Source organism: Schistocerca gregaria, chromosome 5 (genome assembly GCF_023897955.1).
Source record: "Schistocerca gregaria isolate iqSchGreg1 chromosome 5, iqSchGreg1.2, whole genome shotgun sequence".
Taxonomy (NCBI): domain Eukaryota; kingdom Metazoa; phylum Arthropoda; class Insecta; order Orthoptera; family Acrididae; genus Schistocerca; species Schistocerca gregaria.
The window spans coordinates 276,184,334-276,197,464 of NC_064924.1; the positions used below are offsets into that span (position 1 = coordinate 276,184,334).

The 13,131-nt window shown below is 43.8% G+C and overlaps 1 protein-coding gene across 2 annotated transcripts in view; it reads right to left on the reverse strand.

The window, feature by feature from the left end:
* LOC126272472 (chondroadherin-like protein) overlaps positions 1-13,131 on the reverse strand; it is a 512,729-nt gene that overhangs the window by 13,492 nt on the left and 486,106 nt on the right. For both annotated transcript variants that reach the window (XM_049975352.1, XM_049975351.1), the window contains exon 7: positions 4,031-4,734. In XM_049975352.1, the coding sequence (XP_049831309.1) occupies positions 4,031-4,734 (704 nt within the window). The remainder of the gene's footprint in view (positions 1-4,030; positions 4,735-13,131) is intronic.

A 13,131-nucleotide genomic window follows, 5' to 3' on the forward strand; every position in this document is an offset into this window, starting at 1 on the left:
CTTGTTCCCGACATGCATATTGGACCATTCTGCTGTTTACAGTGTGCTGCGTCAGTCACACAGCCTGCAACACACGGTATGTGGTCTGAATAACAGTCATTCGTCAACACCATCTAGTGTGGCAACGATGGATTTCCGGACACATCTTTATTGGACCTTTTTTCCTACATTACCAGCCAGTTTATCGGTTTTATTAACGTTCACTCTGTATAGTGCTGTCACCTATCGCACTTCCTGGAACTGTAGGAGATGATGCGGGAATATTTCACTTCCTACACTGAAGAGCCAAAGAACATGGTACACCTGGCTAATATTGTGTAGGACCCCCACGAGCATGCACAAGTGTTGCAACATGACTTGGCCAAGACTCGACTAATTTCTCAAGTAGTGCTAGGGGGAACTGACACCTGAAATCCTGCAGGGCTGTCCATAAATCCGCAACAGTACAAGGGAGCAGAGATCTCTTCTGAACAGCGCGTTGCAAGGCGTCTCACATATGCTCAATAGTGTTCATGTTTGGGAAGGGTGAGGGCCAGCAGGAGTGTTGAAACTCAGAAGAGTGTTCCTGGAACCACCCTGTAGCAATTCTAGACGTGTGGAGTGTCACATTGTCCTGCTGGAACTGCCCAAATCCGTCGGAATGCACAGTGGACATGAATGGATGCCGGTGATCACTCAGAATGCTTATATATGTCTCACCTGTCAGAGTGATATCGAGATGTATCAGAGGTCCCATATCACTCCAACTGCTTGAACAGTCCTGCTGATATACAGGGCCCATGGATTCATGAGTTTGTCTCCATACTCGTACACATCTATCTGCTAAACACAATCTGAAACGAGACTCGTCCGACCAGGCAACGTATACCCAGTCATCAACAGTCCAATGTCGGTATTGACAGGCCCAGGCGATGTGTAAAGCATTGTGTCGTGCACTCATCAAGGGTACGCGAGTGGGCCTCCGGCTCCGAAAGCCCGTATCGATGATATTTCATCGAATGGTTCACATGCTGACACTTGTTGGTAGCGCAGCACTGAAAACTGCAGCAATTTGCGAGAGGGTTGCACTTCTGTCACATTGAGTGGTCCTCTTCAGTCGTCGTTGGTCCTGTTCTTGAAGGATCGTTTTCCAGCCGCAGTGATGTCAGAGATTTAATGTTTTACCAGATTCCTGATATTTACAGTACACTCGTGACACGGTCGTACGGGAAAATCCCCACTTCATCGCTACCTCGGGGATGCTGTGGCCCAAGCTCGTGCAACGACTATAGCACCATGTTCCAGATCACTTAAATCTCGATAACCTGCCATTGTAGCAGCAGTAACCTATCTAACAACTGCGCCAGACACTTGTTGCCTTGCATAGGATTTAATGTTTTACCGGATTCCTAATAATCACAGTACTCTCGTGACACGGTCGTACGGGAAAGCCCCCACTTCATTGCTAGCTCAGGGGTGCTGTGGCCCATGGCTTGTGTGATGAGTATAACATCACGTTCCAGAACACTTAAATCTCGATAATCTGACATTGTAGCAGCAGTAACCGATCTAACAACTGCGCCAGACACTTGTTGCCTTGCATAGGATTTAATGTTTTATCGGATTCATGATATTCACAGTACTCTCGTGACACGGTCGTACGGGAAAGTCCTCACTTCACTGCTACCTCAGGGATGCTGTGGCCCATCGCTCGTTCGATGACTATAACACCATGTTCCAACTCACTTAAATTTCGATAATCTGCCATTGCAGCAGCAGTAACCGATCTAACAACAACACCAGACACTTGTTGTCTTACCTGGGCGTTGCTGACGACAGTGCCGTATTCTGCCTGTTTACGTATCTCTGCATTTGAATACCAATGCCTATACCAGTTTTTTTGGCGCTTTAGTGTGCAAGAAGTTCGCCGGCCGCTAGGGGCCGAGCTGTTCTAGGCGCTTCAGTCTGGAACCGCCCGACCGCTACGATCGGAGGTTCGAATCCTGCCTAGGGCATGGATGTGTGTGATGTAGAGATGGGAAGTTCGCGAACGAATGGGTGCAAAGGAACGGTTCACCAAGACGAACGAAAGGACCGAGGAACGAATTCCAAGGAACGATCGGTTCATAGTTCACTTCGGTCGCGGCAGTCTACTTATAGTTCCCGGGAACGAGGAACGATCGGTTCATAGTTCACTAGTTCACTTCTGTCGCGGCGGTCACTTCGGCAGCTCTCGTTCCAGCCTCGGTCGCGTGCTCGTCTGTGTCGGTCTCTTTCGGCCGCATTCGTCGTTCTTCGCATGACCACCTGTCTCAGTTCCACTGACGACTGCTCCTAGTTAGTTCAGTATCTAGTTGTTCGTTTCGTTCACTGCGCTCGCCTATTTAACATGTGTTCCAAAGTGTTCTTGCACTTGGTTCTGGCTATTCAGCGTCCACGACCGGTAATCAAAAAGTATGTTATAGTTACGTAAATTACATAAAAATTACGTTGTATGTAATAGGTACGTCTTTTCAGGTAACAAAATGGCATATCAGCTCACTTCATTATATCGATGAACAGCAGAAGACATACTTATAACAAGGCAAGTTTTTTTGTTATTCATATTTTTTTGGTTTCATCGACTTGATTTAGCGGCTAAGTTTCAATAATTTGCTTAATTTTTAGTGTAAGAAAATTCATACAAAACGATTTTCGTGTATCTTTCATATACAAAACTTTACAGTTAGGAAGGCTCTAATTATTTTTAAGTTTGTTTGTTTCCAATTTGCATTACCTGCTAATTTCCTTTCTTCGAAAAAAAAAAAAAAAGGTGGGTTGTGGGTCATTTTGGCTCAGTAGCAAAAGCGGTGCCTTTCCATTTGAAAGGACGTAAGTTGCCATAAAAGCATATTTACTTATTATCTCAAAAACATTTGTTCAGAAGGAGCTTTCCAACCAAAAACTTTATTACTGCGAACTTAATTATTATTATTATTATTGCTGCATTAACGTTAATAATCCAAAATAAAAACGTAATGTTTACTAAGTGTGTGACGCAAGTATGAGAAAACCACATTTTATTTTATGCTTCCATGAAGTCTCTACTTCGCCTACGAACTCAGAGACAACGTGAAGTATATATAGGGTGCAAACGATTATTATTGAGAACGTAGCATAGCTAAGTAGTGGAAGTCGAAACGGAGAACTTTATACAAGGCACTTGTGGTCTATTAAGTTGGGAAACAGCCACCAACAGGTTTACAAGACTACATGAGCTATAGCCCATGCGCGTGGCGTGAGATTTTCATGTTCTCTTCTCCAGCTCTCTACATATCGTCATCGATTGTTTCGCAATTGTTGCTTGCATTAGCCTTTTATTTCTTCACTGCCTGATTCTTACACGTTTGTCTGTTTGTTGTATCTGCTCGTAACGGGCAACACATCGTCTGTAATTGGCGAGCAGTCTGTACTAGGGGCCGGTTTTCCGTACACCACCCTATATTATTTCCCTGCGATCAGTCACACTAGGCTACGGTTGGCTTAACGAGAGGTTCTGCAGAATCACAGAAATTACTTCTAAAAGTGTGTAAGAGTTCTGTAATGAATAAAAACTCTATACTCCAGGGGGGGAGGCAAGCGCCCCCTCTTGGTGCCCTCCATCCCTCAGTCACCTACACTACTAGTTTCCAGTTTTTCATAATAACCATATACCAATCACAAATGAACGGTGAACGAGTAAAAATGGACGGTTCCCAAAAAAGACCGATCAGCAGTGAACTAGTTCCCAAGGATGAACGACTTTGCCCATCTCTAGTGTGATGTCCTTAGGTTAGTAAGGTTTAAGTAGTTCTAAGTTCTAGGGGACTGATGACCAGAGATGTTAAGTCCCATAATGCTCAGAGCCATTTGAACCATTTTTTTGGTACAAGTTCCGGATTTTTTCAAACGAAACTGGCCAAGGAAAAAATGTGTCGCACCGGTTTTTAAACGCCACTCGTAGATTTTGATTTGGTGCGAAGTTAGGACGCGGCAGGAAACGAGGAACGGGATTTTTAAAGCTGGAGCTGACCTCGAGGAGAGTGGCGGTGGCAGTGAGGACCCCGTCGGAGGCGACGTCGGCGTGCAGCGCGGTGAGCCCCGGCAGCGGGCGCGCCGGCGCGCCGTCGGCGGCCAGCGGGATGGCGTCGCTGCAGCCCCACTCGAGCAGCAGCTCGTCGGAGCGCGCGCCGCCCCCGCGCAGCAGCAGCAGGCAGTAGCGGTAGGTGCGGCCGCGCTGCAGGCCCAGCCCCGCCAGCCGCAGCGGCAGCGCCGCCGGGTCGCCCACCTGCGACGAGTTGCAGTCGAGGCGCACGTTCTCCAGCAGCACCTCGCGCGCGCCGCGCTCCTCGTACACGACCAGCGAGTGGCACGAGTAGGCGCCCGCGCCGCGCACCGACCACTGCAGCCACACCGCGTCCGCGGCCGCGTCGTAGCGGAACGCGCGCAGCGCCGCCGTCGCCTCGCTGTCGGGCAGCTGCAGCTGCGCGCCCGCGCCCGCCTCGTCGCCGTCCCCGTCGCCGATCTCGTCGCCCACCTCGTCGTCGGCCGGCGGCAGTTCCTCGCCGCACACCAGCTCGTCGGGCGCCACCTCGGCTAGCGCGCCGTTCTCCAGCGAGGGCGGCGTCGCGCAGATGGCGGTGGCCACGTCCGCCGCCGACAGCCGCCGAGACTCGGACGCGTTGCGCAGCCACGACGCGAACTCCGTCAGGCTGCAGTCGCAGTTCAGTGGGTTGTCTGTGGGCAGTACGACATCCCACTGTACTACGAGAGCACTGCTTTCATAGAATGGCTGTTCCTGTCGTACCCCAGAATCCTAAACATTCTTCTGGGAAACACTGTATATGCCAGAGTTGTGGTCGACATTTAAAATCGTGTGAAATTAACCCATTACTGGCCAAAACTCTATCGGATCATTTTTTGCAAACTTTTATACATAAATAGGATACATTGAGTAATTAACTGAAAATTTTCAGTTTATTAGAACAAAAACTACGGACCGTCCCATTTTTGGGACATTGGCCAAATGTGCTATCCAAATCCGCTCGTGGTCGTGCGGTAGCGTTCCCGCGCCCGGGTTACCGGGTTCGATTCCCGCGGGGTCAGGGATTTTCTCTGCCTCGTGATGACTGGATGTTGTGTGTTGTGTGATGTCCTTAGGTTAGTTAGGTTTAAGTAGTTCTAAGTTCTAGGGGACTGATGACCTTAGATGTTAAGTCCCATAGTGCTCAGAGCCTCTCCATACATAATATTGTAAGAAACATCACAAACAATAAATAAAGAATGTTTTAATATTATTGAATGTCTATTCAGTATGAAATGAAGCAAAATACTTGTCGTGTACACCAACATTCCACCTATCACATTTTTTTTTTTTCCTTGCAGTAAGCACATCTCTTCTGTGTTTTACTCTCTTCTGTGTTTTACTTGACACAATGAAATGATTTCCTGGATCTAGTCGTACATCTGTGCTCACCCGTCCTCCCATCAATTTGCTTCCTCGTGGTCCTCTGTGTTTTGGTACTGCTTCTGTTTTCTTTGATAGGTACAACATCACTATTCTCTGTCGGACATCCAAAAGTGAGAGCTTCTCTCTAAAGTACCGTCTACATCTTGTACAACAGACCCATTGTTCAATACATTTTTGTCAATATCTTCTTCATCTGTTATTACATCTCCATTGGGTGGAATAATCGCCAATTCTACGTCATCATCTTCATCGTCACTCTCTTGATGGTTCGCTAGTTCTGCTAGAATTTCTTCAAGTGTAAGTCCACACGGCATGTTTTTATCCTGTTGGAATCTTAAAATTCGAATAGAACAAGAAAAAAAGCAGGTATAAAGAACGAAAAATGCAATTCTTCTCTGTATAATACGTGTATACAAGAATAGGGCACATCAATAATAAATGATAGTGTGACATGCCGTTGTCCTATTATTGGGACGCATAAAATATATCGATACTGCACTTACTTGAAAAAATCTGAAGTATACTTAATCTTACGTGAACATCCATATGTTCATAACAAACACGCCCAGACAACTAAATCACAGCTCATTGTCGTCCAGGAACTACCAGCAGACACACAGTGCTGCCAAGTGCGAGAACAAAAAATCGGCAAGTTTATAATTTTCCTGTCGGGAAGTACTTAGAAAAAAGTTATTTATTTTGCATTTACAGGCATTATAGCAGGTAGTTGAATCTACAGGTGCAACAATATAGGCTAAAAGCTCCATTGCTTACGTAGAAATAAGTAAAATATACGCGTCCCAAGAAAGGGACAATGGCCAGTAATGGGTTAAGAGACGGAGGTAGTGCAATGCTCAGTAGCAAGGATCACCATAACTCGTGACGCTCCAGCCAATAGTACCATTCTGCCACAGCTGATTGTAGTGGACGCTTCGGGCTGCGCATAGACCGATTAGCGACGATTTTCGTGTTAATTAATTTATGGAGGGTGTACTTACCACTGTGGGGACACAAAGCAAAATTTCAAGTACTGCGTAAGCAAGCCATAACGGTAGTTTTCCGAGAATATACATTTTATAGAGGCATTCAGAATCAGAAACAATGGTCCACTGTGGTGCTTATCCCAGAGTTACCAGATACGAGGGTAGGAAAATGATGGAGAGTGTGGCGTGTGATACACAGAGCACAGTGGCGACGCTGCAAGGTATTTTCTACGACTGTCTCCACAGTGGCCCAGTATAACTGGGAGCATCGACAATGATCAAAAATTGGAAATTTGTGGTAAGTTCTATGGGACCAAACTACTGAGTTCATCGGTCACTAGGCTTACACACTATCTTGTACATGGCTGCACGTTCAGAGACTGTGAATAGTTACAATTGAAAGAAAGTTAGCCATCGGTCACTATTTTCAACTAATTATCCTGGTTTCGACACTGCTAGGAGTGTCTTCCTCAGAATTTAAATCAAAGAATGGTCTGTATTCTATAACATGGTCACAGAGTTATGACTAAAAACGTAAGATAGAGTATAAGCACGGATTGTCGTCAAAGACTGCCAGTACTTATATGTCATTTATAAAATGACGTTTTTAGTCATAATTCTGTGACCATGTTACAGAATATAGACCATTCTTTGATTTAAATTCTGAGGAAGACACTCCTAGCAGTGTCGAAACCAGGTTAATTTGTTAAAAATAGTGACCGATGGCTAATTTTCTTTCAATTGCGCTTACACACTACTTAACTAACTTACACTGAGGACAACACACTCACCCGTGCCCAAGGTAGTACTCGAACCTCCGACAGGGGGAGCCACGTGAACCTTGGCAAGGTGCCCTAGACCGCACGGCTACCCCGTGCAGCGACAATGTACAGTACAGTAAGCAACTGAGGGGTCCAGAATGGATTTATGTACTCTCGCGGGTAGTAGTCCGAGATATGACAGGTACACTCATTTGAAGCAAAAAACTTCGTATGGGCAAATACCCTATTCTGAGTCGTTTCCGAGATAGAGTACATTGCACCCTTCAAGAGTCACGCCTATTTGCCTCCAATCCAAAGTGGCACTGCACCTGTAAGGCGATTAACCGTTTCAGTCCTGAGGACTGGCCGCTGTGGCCGAGAGGCTCTAGGCACTTCAGTCCGGAACTGCACTGCTGCTATGGTCGCAGGTTTGAATACTGCCATAGGCATGGATATGTGTGATGTCCTTAGTCTGTTAGGTTTAAGTAGTTCTAAGGGACTGATGACCTCAGATGTTAACTCATATTGTGCTTAGAGCCATTTGAACCATTTTTTCAGACCCGATTTTTTTCTGGAGCAAGGAAAACTTTTCTTTATGCTGTAATGTTCTTAAATGATTTTTTTAACGATTTTAGGTGCAAGATTTGCACAAAAATGTATACCGAATTTTGAAAATATACTTTATACACTTGGCTTCTTTTTATGGACCAAAAAAACTAATTTTGTAATATCTGCTGTTGTAATACATGAACTGATCATTCAATAATTACCAACTGATCATTTAATAACTACCATATAAAATAACATTGATAATATTTATTTATACAATGGAATGTAACTAACCAACCACTTCTGTGTATTCTGGCAGTCACAAGCTGCTGTACACTATTACATTAACTTGATATTTTGGCTGCACTTGTACATCATAAAAAGACTGAACATTCACACATGTGTACATGACGGTTCCACTAGGGAAAAATATTTCTATTGCAATTAAGAGACAATAAAAGTTAAGATACACAATTGTATTCAGAGAGTCTGAAAGGGTTAATCACCTTTTACCACTAAAAAAGTTTCCAAGCGTCTACGCCTTTTTAAACCCACGGATAAAGTAGGAAACAACAACTTTTATGTAAATAATAAACTCTTCTGCATTTTAAAATCAACAAATAAATGATACGGACTAAAGACTTACGACAGCTAGAACACATGCAAGGTGTGTGCGACTAATGGAAGGTTAATGTCACACCTGTAAATTTTACTCAAATAACTCGAAAATTGCGGGTTGTAGCGAAAACGTGCTGCAGTACATTAAATTTCCTACAAAGACGGTCATATTCATATTTACTCTAGGACTAACAGTTTGAGCAACGAGAGTGTATTGTACATGTAGTGTAGCTTAGGTAGTTCTTGTAGGCCAATTTGTGTACTTTCCCTACTTTATAGACTACAAGTATTCATATCAAACTGTTCGTTTGGACTTCCTCTACACTATGGTGTATGTTGTAAACAGTGCCAACGCACTGAACACATTAAATGAATTCGCAACTGCGAATAAAGACAACCATCAGTTGTAGAACGGAATGACGACAGTGAAAATTTGTGCCGTACTGGGACACGAACCCGGGTTTCCCTCTTACCGCGAGCGGTCGCCTCGTCACCACAATTCTGCCCAACGTTACCATCAATTTGTCACACCATGGAAAGGTCGTCATAGGCCCTGTTACCAAGATTTAACCCCTTTTTTGACGCCTCTGCGATGGAGGTTAGAACCGCGACACCCAGCCTTGAAAGAACACCTTTTTTTTTTTTTTTTTTGTAAGTGGTTGAGTAAAACATTTCAGATACACTGTCGCTTGGGGTTGACATGAAAAGGCCTCAGGAATTGGCTTACAGGGTGTCAACGTAAGCACCTTTTTCCTTTGGACGTTGGTTCCCACACATTTGACAGTTTGTAGTGCGAAGAGCAACAGGAAAGCGTTCTTGTCAATCTTTGATGCTGCTGACATCTCCCTGACGCTTCGACCTTTCTCTAAGGACATCATGGCCTAGCAGCCTCACTCAACGTAAACTTATTTCTTTGGACTGCAGTACGATCGCAATTTTTGCTCTGGTGCATAGGGTGGAACTACTAGGGACCACTTAAAATCATTCGACTGAAGTGATCTGAAGCAGCAAACCTATTTATTCTTTTTCAGTGCCCTTCGCCAACACACCTGATGCCACCTACACACCTCTGTTGAGCATGCTTAACATGTACCCGTCACAGGCTTCAACACCCTGTCAGTGGTGCTTTGTGGCTGCTCTAGCGGCTGAGGGCAGGCAACCTCTTCAACATTACTTAGATGTGGTTGCCTGCCCTCAGGCGCTAAAGCAGCTGTGAGGCACCACTCTGCTAAGTCTCTGACAGGTACATTTTTAACGTGTTCAACAAAAGTGCGTGAGTGACAACAAAAGTGTTGGTGAACTCGAAGGTCTTAGACAGAAGCTTTTGCTGTTCTGTTCACGCACATGTCAATGTTGCATCTCTTTGTGATCACACCACAGGTGGGTGCGAAAGAGGAGGACTTTAAAAGAATAGACACCCTGTGCTGCTTCTGATCACGTTCAAATTTCGTTGAGAACGGTCCCTTGCGGTTCCATTCTGTATACCAGAGCAAAAATTGCAGTCGCTCTACACTCCAAAGGGGTTAGATCTCGTTAATTAGGATTGCAGCCTCATGATGTCTGTCGAGAAGGGTTGAGTTGCCCAGGAGGTGCCTACAGGGTCGAAAGTTTTCAAGAATGCCATCCTGTCGTTCATCGTACTGTGAACTATCGTTTTCGACCTCGAAATGTGTGGGAAACAACACCCCAAGGGAACGGGAGGTTTTATTGACACCTTTCATGCCACCCACTGAGGCACTTTCATGTAGATTCTGAGCAGCGGTGTGTCTGTAATCTTTTCCTTGGCCAATCGGAAGAAAACCGTTTGATTTCAACGCTGGGCGCCACGGCTTTGACCTCCACGGCAGAGGCATCAAAAGAAGGGAGTGACATGTGGGTAAGAGGGGCTGTGACGGCCTTCTCATCGTGTGACACGTTCACGGTATCGGTGGGCGGAATTGGGTGAAATTTGATGCCAATGTTGTATCATTAACCCACGTTACACTCGAATGAGCTGTGGTCTTTTTTCGTATCTGCCGACACCTTGCTATCTGGAGCGTCGTCAAGAGGGCTACGTCGCAGGCCGCCACGCTTTTGCACTGTTACAGAGGAAGGATGTAGGCACCTTTGAACCAAATTTCATACTTACGTGTGGCAGTCAGAGGTAATTATGAAGTTTCGAAAAACTGATCCTTTAATTCTGTTGCGCAGTGTACAAGGGTTGGAACTTAAATAGTAGCAACTATTTATTTACAGATCGTACACGACAAATACTTGTTTCAAAGTTTTACTGACCTTCAAAGTAGCCACCAGCATTGTGTATAACCCGTTGCCAGCGATGTGGAAGTTGTAGAATACTCTTAGCAGTGCCAGTTGTGTTGACAGTTCGAGCGGCGCTGTCTATTGCCCGACGAATTTGTAGCAGTTCTGAAGCGAATGCCGTGGAATGTTTCCTTCAGTTTAGAAATCGAGTTGAACTCACGAGGGTTTAAGTTAGGGGAGCGCAGTAGGTGGTATAGCACTTAGCAGTCCTATCAGCCAAACAAATCAATAACAGCTTGCACTGTACGTGCTTGAGCATTGTCCTGCAAAATGATGGTCAGATCCTGCAAAATGTGTCATCACTTCCGTCTATAAGCTGGTCGTGGGTTGTGTTCCAAAAATGAACAGCACAGAGACAGAAGTGATGACACTTTCTGCAGGACCTGGTCATCATTTTGCAGGAGAGTGCTCAAGCACGTACAGTGCAAGCTGTTACTGATTTGTTTAACTGATAGGGCTTCACTCCCCGGACTTAAGCCCTCGTAAGTTCAACTCGACTTTAAACTGAAGGAAATACTTCACAGCATTCGCTTCAGAACTGCTACAAATTCGGCGGGCAATAGACAGCGCCGCGCACATGTCACCTGCTTCATTCATTGTTTATTAATTCACCACTGCGTGTTTTGACAGAGGAAAAAGTTTATACACTGTTGTTCATATTTAATTATTTCTCCCAGACATTGGTGGGCAAGCCTTTGAATATATATATATATATATATATATATATATATATATTCTCAAATAGTAAGGTTGAAGGTTAATGTTTGTTAATAAGTCGTTTCATTTAGATGTTTGGAACTGGACCCCATACTTTTCCATGTTTAAAGTCTGCCTGTATTACTCTACACTCCTATTTTGTCGGAAAATGTCCGAAATGAAGTGCAATGCACCTGAGGAAGTTTCAAAAACAAGATGTAGACCTAAAATTATGGGTAAAGATCTTAAAGAAGAGCTGGTTTACTACTATTCTGCTATGGAAGCTCCTTTCTTGGGCTTACTTGTAGTGACTTGTGAAGAATGGTCATACAACACGCAGAAAGAAATAACACTGGACACTTTTTCAAAATCGAAATTGCTTGCAAAGAGTGGGTTAGTATTTTTCTTAAACGCCACAAAAAATGACTGTTACAAAGAAGCCTACAGGAGCATCGTATAGCAGTTCAGGAAAAAAAAAAACTACAGACAAAGACTAGAACCTTCTGGAAGCTGTTATATTATACCTCGAAACTAGATTATGTCTTCTCTGGTTTAATACCATTTTCTGATTCTCTTTAGTGTTATTTCAATTATTTTTACAAGGAGTCCGATTTGGCAACTATCTTTCAAACTAGCCAAGTGTAAGGTTCTTGAAAATAATAACTTACAACACTTACAATTACTTACAATAACTTACAATAAAATTTCTAACAGTAAAACATAAATCGTGTATAACATTATAAAATAAATGTTACAAGGTTTTAAAACATATTTTTTTTACTATTTTTTAAATAAGAAAGCAAAATCGGGGGCTGGTTTTGGGTACTTTCCTCCATTAAAAATATTATATACTTTATTGTTTTTATTTTTATAGCTGTAGTCATTTATGCAGAGTTAAAAGGAGCGTTGATGGCAAGTCTGATTTCTTTTTGGGGCTGGGGAGAAGAAGAGAAACTGTTCAAACTGCGACCCCCCCTCCCCCCTCCTCCTCCCCCCCTCCTCTCAAAACGAACCCTGGATTTTCATCTTATCCAGAATGGAGTTATGTACTCCAATGGGAAGATGTTTAAGAAGCTTCCATCTAACAGGAGGCAGAAAATCAACAGTACCTACCAACTCAAAAGGAAGTGAAAAGCATATAATTAGACATTCGTTCTACAAGGTAGCTGAACTTCTATACTAAGGAAATGAAAAGTTGTGTCAGCTATCTGACTAGTAGCAGTATTGTACTAATGCTGCAAGACAAGTATGAATTTATTGCAAATAGAACTCACTGTCAACAAATGTTAGAAAATATCTTCCTCTAAAACGCTTGGTTTACTTGAACATTAAGCCACCAATAGCAGACATACAGCAGCTACCTAGTATAGGTGAGAAGACATGAGATTTCTTCAGAACAGCAGCTTTCTTTCTAATATACTGCATTAAATTTAACTGGCGTAAGTATGAAAAGTGTTAAGAGGTATAATGATAGTTTATTGCTAATACAGTATACAGATTAAGTTGTGTTTTTATATACACTGTGACTCTTTGCAAATTGCAGAATGTTCTCCCTTCTCGATGAATCTACAAAACACAATGAATGAATGACTAAACGAGAATGCCTGTAAGTGGTATGCAGAGATCGGAGAGAAAGTCCTTGCCCTCACTCCCTATTGTTCTGCGGCTGACCTCAGCCTGTGTTATGGCCATCTATATAGTATTGCCTTACCAGATGACTACCCTGTCAGCCTTCTGTGTTTCACTGATTGCCATT